This window comes from Cyprinodon tularosa, unplaced genomic scaffold, assembly GCF_016077235.1.
Source record: "Cyprinodon tularosa strain WSP-4 unplaced genomic scaffold, ASM1607723v1 ctg286, whole genome shotgun sequence".
Classification (NCBI taxonomy): domain Eukaryota; kingdom Metazoa; phylum Chordata; class Actinopteri; order Cyprinodontiformes; family Cyprinodontidae; genus Cyprinodon; species Cyprinodon tularosa.
In genome coordinates, this window is record NW_024038992.1 from 1,607,910 (window position 1) to 1,629,545 (window position 21,636).

At 36.5% G+C, this 21,636-nt stretch overlaps 3 protein-coding genes across 6 annotated transcripts; 1 reads left to right on the forward strand and 2 right to left on the reverse strand.

Annotated features, from left to right (window-relative positions):
- Positions 1 to 1,143: 1,143 nt before the first annotated feature.
- Positions 1,144 to 5,936, reverse strand: LOC119787029 (cytochrome c oxidase subunit 8A, mitochondrial). The gene is made up of 2 exons (XM_038290650.1): positions 5,743 to 5,936; positions 1,144 to 1,480 (listed from the first exon to the last, which is right to left on the reverse strand). Exons 1-2 carry the CDS (start codon positions 5,857 to 5,859, stop codon positions 1,385 to 1,387), a joined length of 213 nt encoding a protein of 70 aa, XP_038146578.1. The 5' UTR covers positions 5,860 to 5,936; the 3' UTR covers positions 1,144 to 1,384.
- A 903-nt stretch (positions 5,937 to 6,839) lies between these two features.
- On the forward strand, positions 6,840 to 15,312 carry rrh (retinal pigment epithelium-derived rhodopsin homolog). The gene is made up of 7 exons (XM_038290693.1): positions 6,840 to 7,083; positions 9,921 to 10,111; positions 10,499 to 10,598; positions 12,300 to 12,453; positions 12,564 to 12,732; positions 13,567 to 13,745; positions 13,832 to 15,312. Exons 1-7 carry the CDS (start codon positions 6,972 to 6,974, stop codon positions 13,935 to 13,937), a joined length of 1,011 nt encoding a protein of 336 aa, XP_038146621.1. The 5' UTR covers positions 6,840 to 6,971; the 3' UTR covers positions 13,938 to 15,312.
- A 337-nt stretch (positions 15,313 to 15,649) lies between these two features.
- LOC119787067 (photoreceptor outer segment membrane glycoprotein 2-like) lies at positions 15,650 to 19,969 on the reverse strand. Of its 4 annotated transcripts, none has more exons than XR_005281283.1 (5): positions 19,797 to 19,969; positions 18,725 to 19,527; positions 18,347 to 18,593; positions 16,992 to 17,350; positions 15,650 to 16,857 (listed from the first exon to the last, which is right to left on the reverse strand). XR_005281283.1 is itself a non-coding variant. In XM_038290692.1 (4 exons), exons 2-4 carry the CDS (start codon positions 19,303 to 19,305, stop codon positions 17,078 to 17,080), a joined length of 1,101 nt encoding a protein of 366 aa, XP_038146620.1. In that variant the 5' UTR covers positions 19,306 to 19,527; positions 19,791 to 19,969; the 3' UTR covers positions 16,967 to 17,077. The 4 variants fall into 4 exon arrangements, 1 of the variants encoding a protein (XP_038146620.1); XR_005281282.1 differs by having other exon boundaries at positions 19,791 to 19,969; XR_005281284.1 differs by having other exon boundaries at positions 15,650 to 16,875; positions 19,791 to 19,969.
- Positions 19,970 to 21,636: the final 1,667 nt, after the last annotated feature.

Genomic DNA, 21,636 nt, shown 5'->3' on the forward strand with positions numbered 1-21,636 from the left:
TATACATGCATATGAATCCATATAAATACCTATACCCTGTATAGTCTAAAGAAGAGATTCCAGCTTTCATATGTAAATATATATATATATTTATATAAATATATATATATGGAGGTGCTATATATACTGTTTATATCACATCTTACTACCTTTGGCACCTTCTTCTTTTTGACTATCTCTAGCTGATGTAAGAATAAATTTCTCCAATGTGAGATCAATAGATTCAATCAATCAATCAAAATCACTTTTCTCTTAAGGGGGCAAGTGGCTGTGTTTAAATAGGGGAGTTCATATTTTTATGTACGTTTTATTTCATTAATTAGGAGCACCACTTGGTTTTCCAAATTAAAGCAAAGTTAAAAAAAATGTTTCTTATTCATTTACAAAAACATAAGGGGTTACTATACTATCTAACAAACCAGCAGTGTCAAATATGTAGTGATTAAAAGTCAGCAGCATTAGGTTTTTTTAAATTGCTGAACTATCAAAGCCTCTCCCTTTTAGAACGGCCTTCACATGTAATCCAGGACCACTGAGATCCAGAGTTCCTCTGCATGTCTTGGGTCAGAAACACATGTTCTAATCATCCAGGTTTCTATTGGATCAAGGTCCAAGTATTGGATTGGCCTGCAAAGACAGGTAGACTTGCCTGGAACAATGGTGCTTCTCACCTATTTGGTGTATATGGAATTATATCAAACCTAATGTCTTTATCATAAAATGCTTAGTTATTTTTGTAAACGGATCAATGATCCCCTAAGAACCCATACCATTAAATCTGAGCCAATTTTAATGTATAGCGAGTTGTGTCTCAGTCTATGCATTGATCCACAAAATGTGGCATCATACCTCTGTAAGCCAGAGTCTGTGTTGTTGATTGATTGATTGCAGTTTTGGTAGTTTTCCAATATTCATGTTAAATTAAACCCTTTAGTGTGTTCAAACATATGTCTTTGTGGTAGAAATATGTTTTGACACTCTGCTTTGGTGTAGAAAAGCTAAACAATCACTGAAGATCTTCAGAAACAATAACTGTTCAGATGACCAGCAGGTGCCAGAGGATTTGGTTTTATGTACAGAATTCTTTAAAGTTTCCAAAATGAGTGAAAACAATCAATAAAACTGAAAGAAATGAGGCAAACAGAAACATGAGTTTAAATTTATTTTGTAACACTCCTTATGAGGGAAGATTGAAAACCCAATTGACATATTTGAAGGATCAGAGTCGTCGTTTTATTTGAAGTTTAGGTATCTGGGACATGGAGCTGTCATAGAGGTAGAGGAGTGATAAGTAAAACTTTTTTGCTGCAGTGTAACATTAAGATGATGGTCCCAGGAGGAGACAGAGGCTGGATGCACCAGATAAGACAGTTCAGAGTCCATGTTACTCCTTCTTCTTGTAGTCCTCCAGGTGGGCCAGGATCCATCCAGATGGTCCCAGGATGGCTGCAGAAAACAGTCCCATTGCAACTGCAGTTTCCTGGACAAACGACAGAGGTGGAACAATCAGTCAGCTGAGTCGCATCAGAACAAGACTATCAGACTGAGTTTCTAAACAGGAGATAAGACCTAAGCATTAGATAAGATATCACCTGGTCCACAAAGGAGCAAGTGATAAATGAGGGAATACAATCAGAAGAAATAAAATCAGTTTTGTAGGCAAAGATTGTGAAAAAAAGGAATTTGACTCCAGGTCTTATGAACACACACAGGGTCCAATAATAAAGATGTCAATTTTAGAGGGAGAGCTGCAACTAATGATTATTTTTGCTTAATCTGTTGATTTTTTTTTCTTTCAATTAATAATCCAAAAACCAAAGATTCTTTAAAGAGGACCTCTTTACGAAACTGAACCAGGTGGAATTAAACCTTTTCCACTTGAGTAGTTCTGGATACAGTTATTGATTTTTTTTTTATTATCTTAAATACAAAATGTTTATATATTTCTTACATATATAATTACTGCTCTAAGTGGGATGCTGTCAGCTAAAGGCATGTTTTACAGTCTCTATACTCCAGTTAAAGGGGAACGCCGTTTTTTGGGGGTTTTTTTTACACTGGGCCCTTGATTTTACGTTATTACATCATGTTCTACTCACCCATATGAGTTTTGTGTCATTTGGAGCTGTTCTGAAGATATTCAGTTAGGTTATATCCAAGTAACGTCTTCCTTTGGGCAAACAACTTGAAGGCACAAACTAAACTGTCCATAATTTATCATTTAAGGTACCGTATTTTCACGACCATAAGGCGCACCGGACTAAAAGGCGCACTCTCAGTTATGTGTCCCATTTCTGTATTTAACACACACATAAGGCGCACCGGACTATAGGGCGCGTTTTTTATATACAGGTACAAGTCCTCTACTACCTTTAAATACCTCTACTGCGTATTTAAAAATACAGCGGGGGCAAAACTGAGTATGACTGTGCTTTATTCATGTATTTATTACAAAGTATTAATCAAACCTGGCAGCTGGCCGTGAGACAGACACATCGCAGATGACACAGCGCTGTGGTCACTCCTAAATTAACTTAAAATCCTGAAACCTGCTGACGGAATATGTTCGCTTTTATTGCCGGTATCCTGGTGCCTGCAGCTAAAATTATTTAGATGAAAAACACCTGCCAGCAGCCGCGGTGAACCCCAGGCTGCCCAGCCTACAGGCTGCTGATGAAGAGATTTCTGCTGTCAGCGCACCGCTGGTATGTGGGGGTCTGAGCGCCTCCGACAGAAATAGATAATCTGGATGAACTGACTGCAATTATTAAGTTTTCAGGTGGACTTTCTCACTTAAAAACATATTAAAACGACTTTATTCCCACTGATCACAGCAAATATAGCTGCAAGATTTAGATTATTTAGATGAAAAACACCTGCAAGCAGCCGCGGTGAACGAAAGGATTTCTCCTGTCGGCGCACCGCTGGTATGTGGGGGTCTGAGCGCCTCCGGCAGAAATAGATAATCTGGATGAACTGACTGCAATTATTAAGTTTTCAGGTGGACTTTCTCACTTAAAAACATATTAAAACTACTTTATTCCCACTGATCACAGCAAATATAGCTGCAAGATTTAGATTATTTAGATGAAAAAACACCTGCCAGCCACCGCGATGAAGAGGAGGAGACGCGCCGGGGATGCTGTTGAATTAAGTTTTCAGGGAGAAAAATACAGCGGGAGCAAAACTGAGTATGATTGTGCTTTATTCATGTATTTATTACAAAGTATTAATCAAACCCCTCAAAGTCCTCATCCTCTGTTTCTGAATTAAACAGCTGCGCTAAATCCGACATGCCAGTTTCCCCTTCTTCGCTGTCAGTCACTTTCCGTGCAGCGCAGCTCCTCAGAAATAATGCCGGCTTTTGCGAAAGCTTGAACAACAGAGCCAGCAGACACTTTAGTCCAAGCATCTACAATCCATCCGCAAACTGTGGCGTAATCTGCCCGGCGCTGCCTTCTTATCCTGAAACTGTGGTCTCCGTCGGTCATCCATCGCTCCCACGCCGCTCGCAGCCTTACTTCGAACGGCTGCTTCACACCGATGTCGAGCGGTTGAAGCTCCTTTGTCAGACCCCCGGGATAACGGTGAGCACAGCGTTCATTTGATTCACCTTTTTTTCACATCGGCTGTGAGATGGGCACGCAGCGATGGTGATGCGTGGAAAAAACCATCTGGTCTTCTCACATACACCTGCCTCAGCCACGCATCCATCCAGCCTTTTCCATTTGCGTTAATATCATATGTCATCAGAGCGCTGTCTGTCTCGCTGGCAGCTCCCAGATCAGCTTCTCTGATTGGTTGATGCGGCGCGTCCAGCAGCAAAACTTCAATTTTTCCATCTGAGCTGCAGCAGCGCTTAAACGCTCCCGACGTGCTGCACCAAAACGCGCTGCGGGACCTTTTGCTGTGCCTATACCCGCGTCAACCATTGACTTTGCATGTAAACTCGCTGCTTCTGCTGCACCTGCTGGGTCCGGTTCACACCGATGTCGAGCAGCGTTAATTTGTTTCCCCATGTTTTTCACATCAGCTGTGAGATGGGCACGCATGGAGTTACATATTAACAGCGATGGTGAGGGGTGGAAAAAAAACACCTGGTCTCCTTACATTCAGCCACTCTTTCATCATCTCCTCAATGAGGTGGTCTCAAAAGTCGCAGTTACAACACACATAAGGCGCACCGCACCATAGGGCGCACCGCACATTTTGAGGGAAAAAAAAGACGTTTAAGTGCGCCTTATAGTCGTGAAAATACGGTACATCAGCATTCATAACATGTAGGCGAATCACTGTCCCCCAGACATCCGCGGTTATAATTTTTCTATTTCTATTTTTTTTTTTTAACAAAGCGGAGTGTGTATAACGTCGGAAAAGTCGCTGAATATAGCGAAAAAGCAGCTCAGTAGGCAACTATTACAGTCTAAATGGTGCAGGGTTTACGTTGTTCCTTCATATCCCTGTCATATATGTAAATAAGGTGGTAAACGCATTTAAAAACCTTTACTATGGATATTACACTCATTATAAGTCAGGGTATCTGCATATTTCTGTTGTAACTCTAAAGGTTTCAGGTTAATCAGAGCCTGTGCTCGGTAGGAAGCCCAGATGTCAATCAAAGGGCCAATATGCTCATGGAAAATGAGCGTAGTGACCCTGTTTTTTAGGGTAAGAGTGCTGGTGAAGATTCTTATTCATCCATGTCATGGTTGTCAAGGACGTTTTGCTTTCCATCTCGGAAGCTTTTTCTATTCAAAACATCTGGATTAGCACTGAGTGTGCTACTTTATAGAGTAGCCCAACAAAACAGGGTCGGGTAACCGTGACATTTTTTTTTTTTTTTAAACATAACAGCTAGTTGTCCTGTTGTACCCTGGCAATAACCCTGGTCCACAGGTGCTGCATATTTCAGGCGTCTCCTTGCCGGCACACACAAACCCATACTAAATGAAAGGCTGCAGTAGTTCAGGTTTGTGACTAAAAGGCATGACATGGGGTTTGAATCCAGGTTGTGTCAGGAAAGGCATCTGATGTTAAAACTTTGCTGTCGCTGTGAACAAGTTGTTTTGACTTTCTGTGGCGATCCCTTATTATAGAAGGAACTGAGATGAAACAAACAAACATAACATTTGAAATCACCATGTTTGAATGCAGTCACAATAACGTTTTGTTTGTTAACAAGGTAGGTTAAAACCAGGTAATTACATTGCTTTGGAGTTTATTTAACTTAAAATTTTAAGATACTCTCTAATGAGGATATAGAAGGATCGCTTTGGCATCAAGAACCTGCTAGACAGTTGAAGAAGAAAGAAAACAAACAAGGTGTTTTAATTCAAAGAAGAGTTCCCTTAAAATTGCAAATGTGTGCAAATGGTTTAATCTAAACCCAACAACCCGCTTTAGTTGGATCATCTTAGGGACGATGTTACATAAGACATGTTAATATGAAGTATAAGTAATTAGGAGTGGGGCTAAAAATATGCTGAAAAGTCTCAGGAAGTTAGCTTTGATGTGAAACAAAACCTCACAGAGGTCTAGCACGCTTCAAAACGACCTTTAGAAAAGTAAAATCCATCAATATTTACTCTAAACAATAACAAAAACGTTTAATTTCCACATAAAATCAATATCAGCTTTACTTATAAAAATAATCTGTAGCAAAATAGCGAATACAGGCTATGACCTCCAAAGGGACAGCTGCCACTTAGCTGCTAGCATTTAGCGGTTAGCTCCAACACTTACAAAGGTGCCGATTTTCTCCTTCGCCGGTCTTGTGTACAAATTCGCCGTCTGGGTCACAGTGTGTCCTCGCATGACGGGAGCGACGCGGCTGGCGACGGTTCTCAATAATCCTGGCATTTTTATTTTTTATTTGAGACGATGTCAGATACGTCCGTAGCAGTGAGAAGGTGGCGGCTCAATGGAAAGGAAATGCTCCGGTCTTACCTAAAATATTACAGACAGAACATTACTTATGGCGCCACCTGCTGGCTTGGAAGATGTCCTACATTTTTTTTTATACCAAAACTGAAGTATCAGGGGAACTGCAGCAATCCTTTGGGTTGGTGAGAACAATGTTTTAGCTTTAAAAAAATTACTTAAGTAAATAAAGTGTATAAAAAATATAGATATTTTTCACTTTAATGTATAAAACAGTTTTAAACATTTGCATGTATTCTGATCTGTCCATGCATGGGCCAAGTAGACACCCTGTGAGGTGGAAACAATGAGAATCAATTGTAGGATGTTTTGTTTTTGAGCTCTATAACTCACCACCCAAGGAAGCATGGCTTTCTAAATGTCAGATACAATATGCACGCTCCATCAAAATTATTTTGCTTTTTTCTGTTCCCAATTTTAGCATCTTTTTGAAGGACTTTAAGGCTTACTGTACAACACATATGTTTAGGAAATTAACATTTTTAGATTTTCTTAGCCCTAGATTTTTTACTAAATGAGAGTGCTTCTGCCACATATTTAAAGAAATTAGATTTTTTTATTACTTAGTATTTTAAATGTAAAATACTTAGGCCTGTAAAGACATATGGCTTCAAAAATATTAAGAAATGATTGTTATGTTTTTTTTTTTTTTATGTTACATCGTGATAAAATACATGTATAGGACAGATCCTTTAATCCATCTGACAATGGTCAAATAATTGATGGCATTGCTAAAAGTATTCTCTGTGGCCTCTGTGGACGTTATCTGAATAAAACTTTATATTTTTGTTGAAATGTTAAAGTCAAAACCCAGATTTCAGGCCACATGAGCAGTAATCCTTACTTTTGTACAAACTGCTGGCTGCAGAGAGCTGGAATGTAATAATCCACCGAGTAACAGGCTTTAGTTTCCCAACACCAGCTCTATTGATCATTATTCTTAGTAAACAGGATCTGCTCAGTTTTCATTATTATTCTCTGCAGACAGGTTTATGAGTACTGGGTTTGGATTTCTAAAAAGTCTTTAAAAGATGGATATGCACATGGAGGTAAATGGTTCAGGTGATGTTGAACCATATGGAGGAAAAAGTGCTTTCAGCCAAATGGAGCACAACATCGTGGCTGGATATCTGATAACTGCAGGTAAGAAAGGGAATATTATCTGTAGGGTTTGTATAGCTATAACAGTAGAACTGCACAGTTGACAAAAACACAAAAAAACGTGTTGAATACCCTGTATGTGTTTATATTCAGTTTGATCCTTTTGATTATGCCCACTTAATATTTTATATGTACTCTGTATATTTCCATCTAGACACACTTTGGTACCCCTCATTAAATAAAAGAAAAACTTACAATGGTCAGAAAATAACTTGAATATGTCAAAAGTAATTGGAGATAAAAATTCTACGAAAATGTAAAAAATGAAAGTCAAGACATTGCTTTTCATCCTGCTCCAGCAAAACAATTTTAAAAAGGAAGTCATGAAAAAGGCCAGGACAAAAAATATGGTACACTTTACTTAATATTTTGTTGCACAACCTTGTGAGGAAATCACTTTAACCAAACGATTCCTGTAACTGTGAGTGAGACTTAATTTCCTCTTAGCAGGTAAAAGATGCTGAATAGTATTTAGGTCAGGGCTCATGGGAGGCCACTTCAGAATAGTCCAATGTTTTCCTCTCAGCAATTCTCTGGTGTTTTTAGCTGTTTGTTCTGGGTCATTATCTTGTTTCAAGACCCATGACCTGCGACCTGAGACCACTGGAAAGTGCATTTATTTCTAGAATCCCTTGATAACATTTAGATTTCATTGTACCCTGCAAGGTTTAAGACATCCAGTGTCAGATGAAGCAAATCGGCCCCAGATCATTACAAGGCCTCCTCCGTGTTTGACAGAAGGGACAGTGTTCTTTTCTTGACATGGTTTATTTTTTCGTCTGTTAACATAGAGGGGACGTGTCTCGGTAGAAATCAGGATTTTTGTCACAATTGTCACTAAGACATTCTCCCAGAAACTTTGTGGCTTTTCAGCATGTAGTTTTTTTTTTTTTTTTCAACATTAATGTTCTTCTTGGTCATGTCCTATTAGGTCAATTTTGGCTCTAACAGCAGCAGATCTGACACTGATTTCCATGAACTTTAAGTTGAATCTCAATCTCTTTAAAAGTTTTTCTGGGATCTTTTGTTATCCTTCATATTATCTGTCAGGGATGTTGGCTACTGTCCCATGGATTTGAAGTTTCTGTGCACCCGCAGTCACAGGGAAATCTCGCTGCTTGGAAATGGTCTTATAGCCTTTATCTTTAACATGCTTTTCTATAATTTCTTTTTTTATGATCACAACTCTACCCTTTGCTTCTTCTGGTCCATGTTGACTGTGGTACACACCATGTCACCAAATATCACAGTGACTGCATGTGGCCCTATATAGAGGCCCACTGACTGATTAGAATACTGCAGACACCTGTGTTGCTAATAAGTGGAGATGCCTTGATTAAACATTTCCCTTTGGAAGCATTATTTTCAGTCTTTTCTAGGCTCATAATTTTTGCCCAGGCATTATTTTTGCCTGTGTCATTATTGAAACAGGCCTGTTTCAATTATCTATTTTTTAAAATCATTCTGTTGAAGCATGGTTGAAAAACAATGTCTTACTTTATTTGTTGAATTTCATACAATGGTAATTTTTTATTACTTTTTTTCAGATTCAATATCTGAGACCTCTGTACTTTTTTCTTTCATTATGATAGCTTTACCAATGTTTTTTATCCACATGTGTAAAAGCTTGGAGAAGCTTTATGACTTGTTTAACAAGGTTTTCAAGCTACTTTGAACCATGCTTGATTGTGTTTACAGCAGAGAATTGAAAAAATAAACAACCTTTAGTACTACAAACAAAGATTCAGCATCAGAGAAAAAAAAAAGCGAAGTGATTTTCAACATGATTTCACACCATATAAAGCCTATGTGAGATTTATTTTTACAGAATTAAAAGCTTAATATCCTGAAATGTCCAAAAGTATATATATGCAAGCAGGAGGATTCAGAACAAATGCACATATTTCATTAAATTATTAGATTAATGCAGAGGAGTTTTAGGAGTATAGCTAGAAAGCCATTATCTCTAATCTTTCATGATTACCTAATTAGATTTGAAAACTCTTAAGAGTACAGAAATGGCTTTTATGAAGTCTGGATTACAAAAAAAATAGATATCAACCTGTAAGTATGTTTAAATTCTTATGTGAAAAATTATAACTTTAAACCTGATCTAAACAAAAAAAAGGGTTCCAAAATATTTTTTTTGTACATCTAACTCTTTTCTTGAATGCAACCACGTATTTATCATAACCAAACTATAGGTTTTACATGCTGTTGGATAAAAACACAAGGACTCCACGGGGGGATTTCACATATCCACAGAGGATGGGGGGAAGATTGATATATAAAAAAATTGACTTAATACTTTAAAGTTCTTCAGGAAAGTACTAACCACATGGCATTACAGAGCTAACACTGTTCTGATAGCATTACAATAGAATAGAACAGAACCGAATAAAATAGAAAAGAATAGAATAAAATAGAATAGAAATGAATTGAATTGAATAGATTAGACTACAATACAAAAATTCCTTTTATTGTCACATAATGGGGAAATGCTGGTGTTTATAGCAGCAAAAACATGATAGAAAATTTATATAGATTCATATAAATTTGTATTTATATATACATTTATATAAATCTTTTTTCTTATATAAATGTTTCTAAATTATATTTACATAATTTATAAAGATAATGTAACTTATCCAGAACCTACCGGCTAGCATATTTCAGTGGTATCTTATAAGGGCAAGCATATAAATCATCTGATGTTCTAATTTTACTACTGATGATGGATTTCTGTCTTCCTTACCAAATATAATTTATAATAATTTAATTAAATTTTGTTAAATCTTTGGTTCTTCATTTGCTCTCAGGTGTCATCAGTTTGGCCAGTAACATCGTAGTTCTGCTGATGTTCATGAAGTTCAGGGAGCTTCGCACTGCCACTAATTTCATCATCATCAACCTGGCCTTCACTGATATTGGAGTGGCTGGTATCGGTTATCCCATGTCTGCCGCCTCAGACATCCATGGGAGCTGGAAGTTTGGTTACACTGGCTGCCAGGTGAGAAAAGAAATCAAACTTTCACCAAACTCTGATAATCTTTATGAGTATGTTTTTGTTCATTTTTATTTTGTGTGTCTGTTTTATGTTGATGCTTATGGATAAGAATGTTAGGTTAGACTTTAACCTCAGGTTACATGTCTGCCTTTTTTCTACAAATCATTACATATTATATCAAACCTATTATCTCTGCCTGCAAACATGTTTTTCTGAAAGTAAAAGTGTCAAACAATTATTAAACATGTTTACGTATTGTGTAGTGATTTACACTCAATATGTTAAAATACTGATGAAGGGTTAGAAAGTTCAAATTTAACATTCAGCCTTGTAACCAACTTTTTTGATTTGTTTAAAGTATTTTCCTTTTTTTTTTGCTTCTGTCTTTAGATTTATGCGGCCCTCAACATCTTTTTCGGCATGGCCAGCATAGGCCTGCTGACTGTGGTGGCTATCGATCGCTACCTCACCATCTGCAGACCAGACATCGGTAAGAGTTCGCTCTTTAAGTTTTATATGAACTTTCTTTCACTTAAGTCATATGGATGGAAGAAATCACAGTTTTCGGTCTCCAAACCAAAAAAAGGAAGATAATGAATTTCATAATTTCAAGGGAAAGTTTTCAAATGTAACTAAATTTTCATTCAGTTGAGATAAAGTACCATACCATTCCAAATTTTATCCAAGGCCAGTTTATAGGTGTGTATCACTTTACATTTAGGAGCAGTGTGATATCTACTACAACAAATAATGTTCTAATTGCTTTTGAGTTAGGATGCAGCCAGAAAACACTGTTAGTGATGCCAGGGGAAACTGCAAGTGATGCTTCAATGCAGCCATTCTGAAAAAACTAGATCTATGTAGAGATTGACATGCAGAGCGATTCAGAAGTATTCATGAGAATTAGATATTTTCTAATTTTGTCACCTATAGCATAATTACAATAGATATCAGTTATACTTATAGGGTCAGGTTTAGTTTATTCTTTTTAGAATACATTTCTGAAAAGTTTGGTAAGAAGTGACATTTAGTCTGGGTAAATAACCTACAACCACTTTTTTTATGCACTCGAAGTATGTCACTATCAACTTTGTACAGATGGAGAACTTTGGAGTATTTTATTTCATCCAGTTATGTTAGTTTTAAGAAAGAAACATCCAAATTTTGAAATCTTCTCACACTTCTTAATTAAATCAAGGTTGACTAAGAAATAATATTAAAAAAATAAATAAACATAAGTTTATCTTTACCCTTCTGTTTGTGTTCCTAAATCTTCATGAGGCCCCGGATAAGCAGAAAAAAATGGATGGATGTGTGTAACATGACAAAAATGTTCAAAATTTAGGGTATAAAAAATATATAGCCTCTTCCTCACAGCTGTGATACAACCGTTCTCCATCCATAGTCCAACACTCACACATCCACCCCCGGCAGAACTCTCACATAGGCCCCTTTTACAACGAAAGACTCAGGATTTGTTTCACCTGGATAAAAGAAATCACAGGGATTCTCCCTGCAGCTTAACTCTAAAAAGACACCAAGACATCAGCCTGAGAAAAGCTGCACTAAACCTTTATTCCAGCAGATGGCATTAAAACAAATTTCCTTTACTTCCAGTTCTATTTAGATTATTATAACACTTGTTTACAGCCTTTAAAATACTCCATTAACTATATTTGTTGTTGTTCCATCCTGTGATACCCTGACTGTAATCCCAATCTATTACTAACTATTATTAGCCTACTTTAAAAGGTCAACTTCAAAACAAATCTAGCTTTGAACTAGCTTTTAGTCATTTGGATTGATTTACATTTACTGAGATCAAAACCAACTAAAGTCAACTCTGTTCATGTTTGCAGAGAGGAAGTTAACAAGGTAAAAAAAAATATGCAGATATTTCTTTAGGATATTCCTAAATGTTTTAATGAAGCAGGGACTGTTATGACTACATTATTTATTGTTTTACCCATTTTTAGCTGTGTGTGATCATTTTCTCACATCTAAACATGCTAAACCTGAAGTTTTCTGAAGGATTAAATAGTATAATGAATACTATCAAAAATTATTTATTTAAACAAAAATCCCTGTTGTTTCAAAATAGGAAGCGACACTGAAAATCAGTCAGAAAACCATCATGATGAAATATTTTTCACCCTCGTTGTTTAAATGGGCTTTATTTCTGTCTCTAAAGGTCAGAAAATGACAGTTAGATCTTACAACATCCTCATTCTGGCTGCCTGGCTGAACGCTGTGTTCTGGTCCTCCATGCCCATAGTAGGCTGGGCAGGATATGCCCCCGACCCCACTGGAGCAACTTGCACCATCAACTGGAGAAAGAACGATGCGTGAGTTTCTATTTAGCTGTGGACATTTTTTTATTTGTTATGGTTTGACTGTACCTCTCTCGTTAAACATCCTTTAATATCAAAGCAGCATCTTCGCTTCTCCTTTGCAGATCCTTCATCTCCTACACAATGGCGGTGATTGCAGTGAACTTTGTTGTTCCTCTGTCAGTCATGTTTTACTGCTATTACAATGTCTCTGTAACTGTGAGGCGATACAAAGCCAGCAACTGCTTGGACAGCATCAACGTCGACTGGTCTGACCAGATGGACGTTACCAAGGTAACACACATAGTGGACACTTAGGTTTAGAGGTTTTTGTTCTTTTAATCTTAAAAAAAAAAAATAGGCATTGCTCACTTATTTTTAGACTGCTGTTTAAGTGTGCAGAAATTGTGATTGTATTTTTCTCTGAGAGAATGATTGCGCTTCATAGTTCTAGTCTTTTCAACTTCAGTTAACAGTTTCACAGATCATCCATTTTTGGTTGATAAAACCATAGTTAACGATCAAGAAAATGTCAAATCTTCACGTCGGTTAGTGTCTGTCTGTCTCATATGGTGGAAAAGATTAATCTTGCTTTTTTTTCCCTCCCCAATTTTTTAATGGGAAGCTGTAGCAACAGGTGAATGGTTATTGCATATCAAGCAAAAGTCAAAAAAGAACTGAAATATCTCACAGCTGAGGTGGTTTGAAAATCTGATCAGGATTTTTAAAGCAGGGATGCTGCTGGAAGGAGGGATGTCTGCTGTTTTTTTTTTTTTTTTTTTTTTTTTTTTTTTTTGTTTCTTAGAAAACCTCCTGAAATAGCAGACTTTTGATGAGTAAATGGATGCAGAACACAAACAGACAGTTATATCATTTGGCATCTGTCATAAACTTGGAAAGTAAAAACTTTTTTTTTTTTGTATCAGTGTTGAAGCTAGTTTCTATTTTTGAGGGTTTAAGTTGAACATCCCTATCCTAACTTGGTGAATCCAGCCAACAAAAAAAAAAAAAAAACCTAGATCAGTGCATTTTTTCTTCATACAAATTGATTCTTACATTTCCTGTTTGCTCTTTTTTAAGGGGAGTTATTGTGAAGTGTGAACATTAAAATCAGTAAATTATTTCTAGATGTCTATCATTATGATCATCATGTTTCTGGTTGCCTGGTCTCCTTACTCCATGGTGTGTCTCTGGGCATCGTTTGGTGATCCAAAGACCATTCCTGCCCCAATGGCCATTATTGCTCCCCTCTTTGCAAAGTCCTCGACATTCTACAACCCCTGTATCTATGTCATTGCCAACAAAAAGTGAGTATTTTACTGACTTAAATATCTCCTGTATAAGAAGTTATTTGACAGTATGTTACAGGGTTGTAAAAGTTGCTTTCTTGCAGGTTCAGGAGAGCCATTATCGGGATGATCCGATGCCAAACAAGGCAGCAAATCACAATCAATACCCAGGTTCCAATGACGATCTCCCAGCAGCCTCTAACCCAGTGATTAAAGGTCTCCTTAATCACTGCATAAATATTTAACTATTTACGTTATTCTCTTGTTTGAGTTTATCTATTAGCTGTTTTTTTTTTTAGATTAATGGGCAGTGCTACAAAATGTGTAAAGAAAATAAAACTTTTAGAATGTTTTTCTTATTTTTTTTGCTGATCAATTATCATTATGTCTGCTTAGCATGAGACCTTAACTAGCATGTTTTTATTTTTAACTATATCTCAAATGTAGCAAACTTTACATAAAACTGCTGATGATAAGTACAGAAGAAAAGGAATATGTGTGTAGTGGGAGGACTGGATTTAATGTCTGTCGGTTCCATAGGTTAGACACTGGCACATGTATTAATGCTCCATGTTTCGTTTTGAGGACCTTTAAATTATAGTCAGACACAAGTATATTACTGCAAAAGGGAAAATTATATTTCAGTCAAAGTGGGATAGTCCTTTCTTAAATGCTTAGAAAGAGGAAGAGCCTAAAAGTTCCGTTTTAAATCCCAATATTACTTTATGTTAAAATTATATTCTATTACAAGTTATAGTTTATAATATTGTTTAAAAACACATTTTGCAATAATTAAGAAAAAGAAACTACATTGATTTCATTTCTTGCTGCTTTTTTTTTCCTAATTTCTCCCAATTGTTTGAGGCTCACTTTAAAAACTTCACCGCTATTTACTATGAAAATCCCATTTGCTTTGACTGGTAGTTGTTGTTTTGGCCCAACTAAAGCACTTCTTAAACATCTATGAAAATAGTCTTGTGTATAGACTATGTCATCCAGCAGGTAGGGAAATAAATACAGCAGCCATGCCTAAAATCCAACAAAATTGAATAAGGACTGTGCTGGACTATTTGACAAGCTAACAATGCATATCTTTGGAATCTTTGGATGAATTGCAGGGAATTTCAAATACAATAAAATATAAATTGTCTTTATAACCCATTTTTATTACATTTTTGCTCTCTGTAATATCAAGAGATTTTTGACAAAAAAATAACTCAGAAAGTGGCAAGTTGTTAAATGCAACATTAATTTGTTCTTACGACATTCAAGAGTCATAAAAATGTCACATAACATCAAACTACGTTATCTATGTAATTACCATATCATCATAGCTGTTTAGCAGCAAGACTGCCCTCCTCTCACATCTGTAGTTCACCATCTTTTATAAAGACACCAGAACCCAAGCCTGTTAATTTATGGTTTAACTTACTCTAGTTCTGACTTACCTACTTTAATAAAACAAGACAAATTTTATTCAAGTATTATTTAATGATGGTTTTGGATCAAAACATGGAACATGCAATAAAAAAAAAAAACACATTAGGAGAGGAGACATGGAAGAGGAACTACCAGAACAGTAGGACAATAGGAACTGTTATGCCAAAGTAATAGATTTATTACTTGTTATGGGAAAATAATAGATTTAAAGAATCTGAAAAGGAGTTAAACAAAAAAACAAAACAAAAACAAACCTGATATATCAAAAAACTGCTGGGAGGATAACAGTGGAAATTATGAGCAGGTGAGTCTAAATTACAGAAGGGATGGCAGCTGTGAAGGGACATTTATTGAGGGGCTGAGGAAACCTAGCTTATTCCAAAAAAAGTTAATAAAAAAACCCACTGGACTTTGTTTTCCAAGTTTAAAGATGCTTTGCTTCCCATCCAGGAAGATTTTTTAAATCAAAATGTCTGAAAATACATTACAGACTTGTTGACAGCAAATCAACCACCCGGACCTTTCACATCTTCTGGCACAATTCTGCCCAGAATCAGAACTAAACATGGAGCAACAGCTTTCAGTTCTTATACTCCACTAGTTTAGAATCAAACACCCCAAACACTGTAAAAGCGCTGAAACCCTAAGTTCCTTTGACTGTGCTAAACACTATTTGAAGTTTGAAGTCCAACTTTTGACAATTTTATCAACCATTCTATTTTTCTTAAACTATCTTTCAATGCACTTTTCCTTGTGTGTTCCTACTTCCTACAGCTCTTTGAATTATCTTGCTCCTGAAATGTTCAATAAAAATACATTTGCATCACCTTGATTATTAAATTAACCTAATCATCTGCTTCTATTCCCAACAGCAATGTTGTATAATGTTTTTTCTCAATTATTAGCCATAGTTCTATTCCCAGTCTTTAGTTTCACATGTATTATTAACTTTCTATTTGCTGAATAAATTTGGACTATCACAAACCTCCTCTCTCTGTTGCTCCTTACAATTTTAACTGATAAAAGAAAAAATGAATAAGGACTCAGTGAATTCATGTCCATTAGAACTTTTAGTCTAATTCCATAGGTGTTGCAAGGCCTTGAAAGGTGAAAGATGGATTACTGGAAACGCCACATTCAGTTTTGCATGACCCAAGTTGTGCGTTTAAAGTTGCTCTTCAAAGCTCATATGAGGCCCCTGATAAGTTTTCTCTGGAACAAATCTTTTATACATCTGAATCCCCACTCATTACTAAACATTGGTTTACCTGAAAGTATAGAAACTTTTAGACATTTTACAGATTTACTATTTCACCTCAACACTGCAGTCAGAGAAAGAATAAATTCAATATTAACTTGAACTTTTGGCAAGGCCACTCTCATTGACAATTATCAAATTCAATCAAGTTATTCTGTTAAGTTGACATGGTTATAGTCTTTGGTTGTGTCCAACCCTTGCCACCAAAATAATGCAATATGGCAACAAAGAAGCAAGTCCTTCAAAATGTGTTTATAATATTTAACACATTGTATATTAAATCAATATTTTATAATAATAAAAGAATGAATAGATTACCGTTGTTTTCTTTAGCTTCTTCCTAAGGTCAATAACCTCAATATAAAAAAACAAAAGAAAAGAAAACAAGGTAAGGTCTAACAACTCTTTTCCATGGCTACAGTATATATATATATATATATATATATATATATATATATATATATATATATATATATATATATATATATATATATATATATATATATATATATATATATATATATATATATATATATATATATATATATATATATATATATATATATGGTTTATTATCTTAATACCTCTGATAAGTTGTACAAAAACATCTTAGAATTTTGGAGATAAGGTATTTTAGGCTGGAGAAGTATGTTTAACCTGCTCCCATCTTCTGCGTGGTTGAAACATTTTCTGACCCATAATGTTTTGCAGAGGTTGATGGGACATCAATGTTGGGGTCTCCATTTTCAGCTGAGTTAATTTGGTTGTTCTTGCCGAGGCTCTTTATGATGTTGAGGTTGGTACGGGCCGTTTCCATTAGGCTGTTTTCCAGCAGCCAGCCGTCAGATTCCGAGTTAGGGTCCCCCTGCCTTAGCATGTTTTCCAAGGAGGTCTGAAGGTAACGGACGCCTGTCAGGACTGACAGCTGAAACAAGGCAGAGATGTGCATTAGTGCATTTAAAGCAACACATTAAATCATAATCAAAGGGATTGGATTGGTTATTCTGTGAGTAATTATTAGTCAAAGATAAAAAATATTATATGTTCCAAACTTAAAGATATTACTAGAACACCTGCAGATAACTTAATATCACAATTGCTTTACCAAACACCTGTTATGTTATTAGTTGTTGGGGTTATTTTTTTATTGTATATGATGATGAAAAAAGAAATCAATGGTTTTGGAGGGGGGAGAAAATAATATAAAGGCATCAAAGTGTTTCACAGACAATATCTACAAAAAAAGTGATGAATTTGTTTTCAGTTTCCTTTACTCCATTTTCCCAAATTAAAACTCTGTGGAACCACATGAAGCAGTTTCCCAATGTCCATTTCAAATTTAATGAGAATAAAACCAGCTTTTCCTTGGAGCCTCAAAGCTTGGAGAAAAGTTTAGTACAACAGCCCCTTAAGGAAAGCATCAACACCGTGTTGAAAGCCTAATATCATAAAGCAAAGTTCAATCTATCCTGCAAAAAGGAAAAGGGAATAACCTAAATGCAAACAAACCATCAGATGGATTTCGACCTCAAGTGGCAGACTAAATAAGAAAATCATTGATCACAAAGAGGCCCAGTGGAACGTTTGAGCAGCTGCATGCACTCACAAGTCAAGTGAAATAATCTGTTAACAGGAAGCTGTCCGTTCCACAAATCTAAAAATTCCTTTAGAAAAAACATTGATGACAACAAAATACATACATGTGTTTGGTGACCTAGCCAATATTTGGACTCAAATCATATTTGAGTATTAGTGGCAAATCACAGAAAATGTATCTTCACCCATACCCATTATGCAGGGTGACTGATCTTCAGCTTTGGCAAAGAAGAAAGGGCAACAATTTTAGGATCTAGATAGGCAAATCTGGTAGATGTATCACCAAAACTACAATAATATATCAGTAATTGCAGAGCTTCCTTGCCTCAAAGAGCCATGTGATGAGGACTGTAAGGCCAATGGACTGCAGGATGTGAGTATAGTACTCCAGCAGTGCCTGTCGGCAGCCTCTCATCCACAGGTTCTGGTCCTCGGTCTGATGCTCATAGTTGAAGTGGGCCGAGTTGTTGGTAATTTGATGCTGGATGCAGGGCCGAGGGGAGTCGATGTTGCAGCAGCTGAACGGGACTCCATCCATCAGGTATTTCCCCTCTACATTACTCCTCAGTCGACTTGAAAACAGAAATAAGATGCGTTACAGTCTTTCAACTCTAAAAAGACTTTTAATTAATTAATCTGGGATTAATGCTGACAGTTTTGTATTTATGTACTTTTAAAATGTTTGAACAATATGCTTACTTACTCTACCACCTCCTTTTTGGACATGTCCAAGTAACGGTTGCTTATCCACTGGATTTGAAACCAGTCTTTGTAGCCGCTGTTCCCACAGCACTGGAACTGTATCTGCAGCATGTCCACAGTGTGTTTCAGGAAGCAGCGTCCTGGCATGTCTGTGTCTTTATAGAACCTCATGGCTTGCATCAAACCTAGGTTTAGAGCCTCCTCCAGCTCCCAGTGCATGCTGTAACACATCAGCGCTCCCACAAGGACGCAGAGAGTGAAAAAGAATGTGCACACAATGTAGGGTAGCAGTATCAGCTTCCAGCGTAAGAACTTTGTGGTGTCCACACAATCATAGCAGATCTTCCCACCCAGGAAGTTAATGACACAAGCTATGAGACCCACAGCGATCAGCATGTTGGGAACATAATGGATATCTTTCTCTGCCATCAGCTCCTCTCGCTTTTTGAGCTCCACTTTGAGGAAGAGCCCAAGGCTGAACAGGATGACACCAGTAACCACTGAAATCCAGTTGAGGATCCATAGGATCTGGGCCAGCTTGTCCCTCCTAGTCTTAGTGAACTTTACCTTTAAAACTGCCATAGTCAGTGTCTTTCTTTTAGTTTTCCTTTAAGGTGAGGATACGATAGAAGATGGGATGTAAGTAGATCCTGGAAAAGGAACAGTTTATCCTCCAAAGGGGGCAGGGAACCAAGCAGAGGGGGTTTGATTGTAAGTTCTCTGCAGGTCCTTTCATAAGCAGCTTACTCTGGTACTCGTAATTGATATAGTGTAGACGCAGCATAATGGTCATACTGAAGAAGGCTGTATACAAAAAAAAAAAACAGTTACCACATAAATATAGCATCTCAAAATGGAAAATAATGCTAGATAAAGAGTTTCTAAATTATTTTAAAGCATAAATTAGCAGCTCTACATCCATAACCATGAAACAAACAACATCTAAGTATCTCTTACTTCCATCATATGTATAACAAATCATTTATATTCTGTTTATTTAAGTAGAGTTCAACAGCTCTGATTTATATAAAGGATCTACTATTAAAAGTACAAATTAATAAATTTACATTTACCTCCTGGTTTGATGTTTTCACCTATAAGACCCAACATCATCCTCACGTTTGCCTATTTTCTTCATGAGGTCCTCATACTTCATTTTTGACAGAGCTAAGTTGTTGTAGTGACACAGATATCACAAAGGCAGCGACAGAAGCATCTGAATGAGACCAGTAGCCAACACCTGACCCTCCACATAATCTCCTTTTAATCATTAATCAGCCCTCGGCCCAACAGAGGATTTGGACCCACCTTCTGCCACCTATGCAAATCTGACTGTCTCACTTCTGGGAAAGTAATGACAAGTAGCTGTTATGTAAGTGTGTCTTTTAAGTTTATTCATGCATAAATTCAAATGCTGTAATTTTCAAAAAAGATGTGATTTAGAATTTGAGTTACAACAGAGTACATAATAATATAAAAAAGTCAGAGGTATAAAAAACCTTTCTGTAAATCTATGCAATGTATTGTTTATTATGCAAAACGATACTTCATCCATATTTTCTCAGTGGTGCCTATTCCTTCAATTGGGTAATAGGTGGGGTATACCCTGGACATGCAAAACTAAAATTTCATTTCAAAATAGCTACATAATAACCTTGAGTGCACTTGCTATAGAATTCTTCATGCACTTAAAATATATAATCAAACACTTTAAAAGTACTTTCAATGTTGTAATGGACCATATATCTCATATAACGAAGCAGTGACACATTCTGAGTCACCAATGAAATCTGAGACAATTTCTGAATTCTTTTTTTTTCTGTAATACTCACAAACGAACATTGGAATTTAAAATCTGAAATGATCTGTTCTACTGAATGGTAATTTTTGGTAATCCAGAGTCTTGCAACAGAATCTTAAAAAGAAGAAGAAATATCCATCCATTATCTTACACGCTTGTCCCAATTGGGGTCGCGAGGGGTGCTGGTGCCTATCTCCAGCAGTCAATGGGCGAGAGGCGGGGTACACCCTGGACAGGTTGCCAGTCCATCACAGGGCAACACAGAGACACACAGGACAAGAAGAAATATCAACACAGATATAAAACTTAAGACCTAAAAAGTGTGGATTGCATTTCTGTTCACCTCCCTCTTACTCTAGTAAATAAAACAACTGATCACCTTTAGATGTCTCCTCAAAACAATAAATCACAGTCACTTGTCTCTAATTTAGAGATTAACTTTTTTGTTCTATAAAGACCATCAAATGTTTATTAAAGAACAATAGTAAATAAACACTAAGGAAAACAGCGAGGAGGTGCGGTGTAGAAAAGAATAAAGCGTGGGTACGTTAAAAGGAATTTTAAGCTTATAAGAGAAAGAAAACAGAATAAAATGTCTTTCCACCAATGAAAATGACAGAATTAATAAGGTAAGCAGCAAAAAGAGCATTGTTTGCCTGGTGAAGACTCACAGATTCATGTTGGGAAAATTTGCTTGCCAGAGGGCAAAGTCATGCACAAATCTGACTTTTATGGCAGGATGATAAAAGACAGCCATTACAGAGCCCATTTACAATCTGTCACAAAACACATCTTAATTATATGGAAAGTGCTCTGGGCATATTAGACCAAAACTTAAGCTTTTGGCCAACATGAAAACCCATCCAAGTGGAGAAAACATACTGTATAACATCATCATGTACACAACCCTATACTGACACATGGTAGTAGCAGCATTATACTGTGGGGATGCAGTTACATGGAAGCTGAGCAGGGTTGAAAGAAAAATGGAAGTAAGACGGAGCTTCACCTTCTACCTGGACAACAACCCCAAACATACAATCTGAACTAGAATGGGATGGTTTAGACACAGAACTAAATACAAATACTAAATGTGCCAGTAATCACTTTCC

Coding starts and splice junctions, on each gene's coding strand:
- LOC119787029 (XM_038290650.1), bottom strand. CDS start 5,859: ATGCCAGGATTATTGAGAACCGTCGCCAGCCGCGTCGCTCCCGTCATG. Junction 1,481..5,742: donor AGGAGAAAATCGGCACCTTT/GTAAGTGTTGGA, acceptor TCGTTTGTCCAG/GAAACTGCAGTTGCAATGGG.
- rrh (XM_038290693.1), top strand. CDS start 6,972: ATGGATATGCACATGGAGGTAAATGGTTCAGGTGATGTTGAACCATAT. Junction 7,084..9,920: donor TGGATATCTGATAACTGCAG/GTAAGAAAGGGA, acceptor ATTTGCTCTCAG/GTGTCATCAGTTTGGCCAGT. Junction 10,599..12,299: donor CATCTGCAGACCAGACATCG/GTAAGAGTTCGC, acceptor CTGTCTCTAAAG/GTCAGAAAATGACAGTTAGA.
- LOC119787067 (XM_038290692.1), bottom strand. CDS start 19,305: ATGGCAGTTTTAAAGGTAAAGTTCACTAAGACTAGGAGGGACAAGCTG. Junction 18,594..18,724: donor TCCAAAAAGGAGGTGGTAGA/GTAAGTAAGCAT, acceptor TCTGTTTTCAAG/TCGACTGAGGAGTAATGTAG. Junction 17,351..18,346: donor TCATCACATGGCTCTTTGAG/GCAAGGAAGCTC, acceptor GCCTTGTTTCAG/CTGTCAGTCCTGACAGGCGT.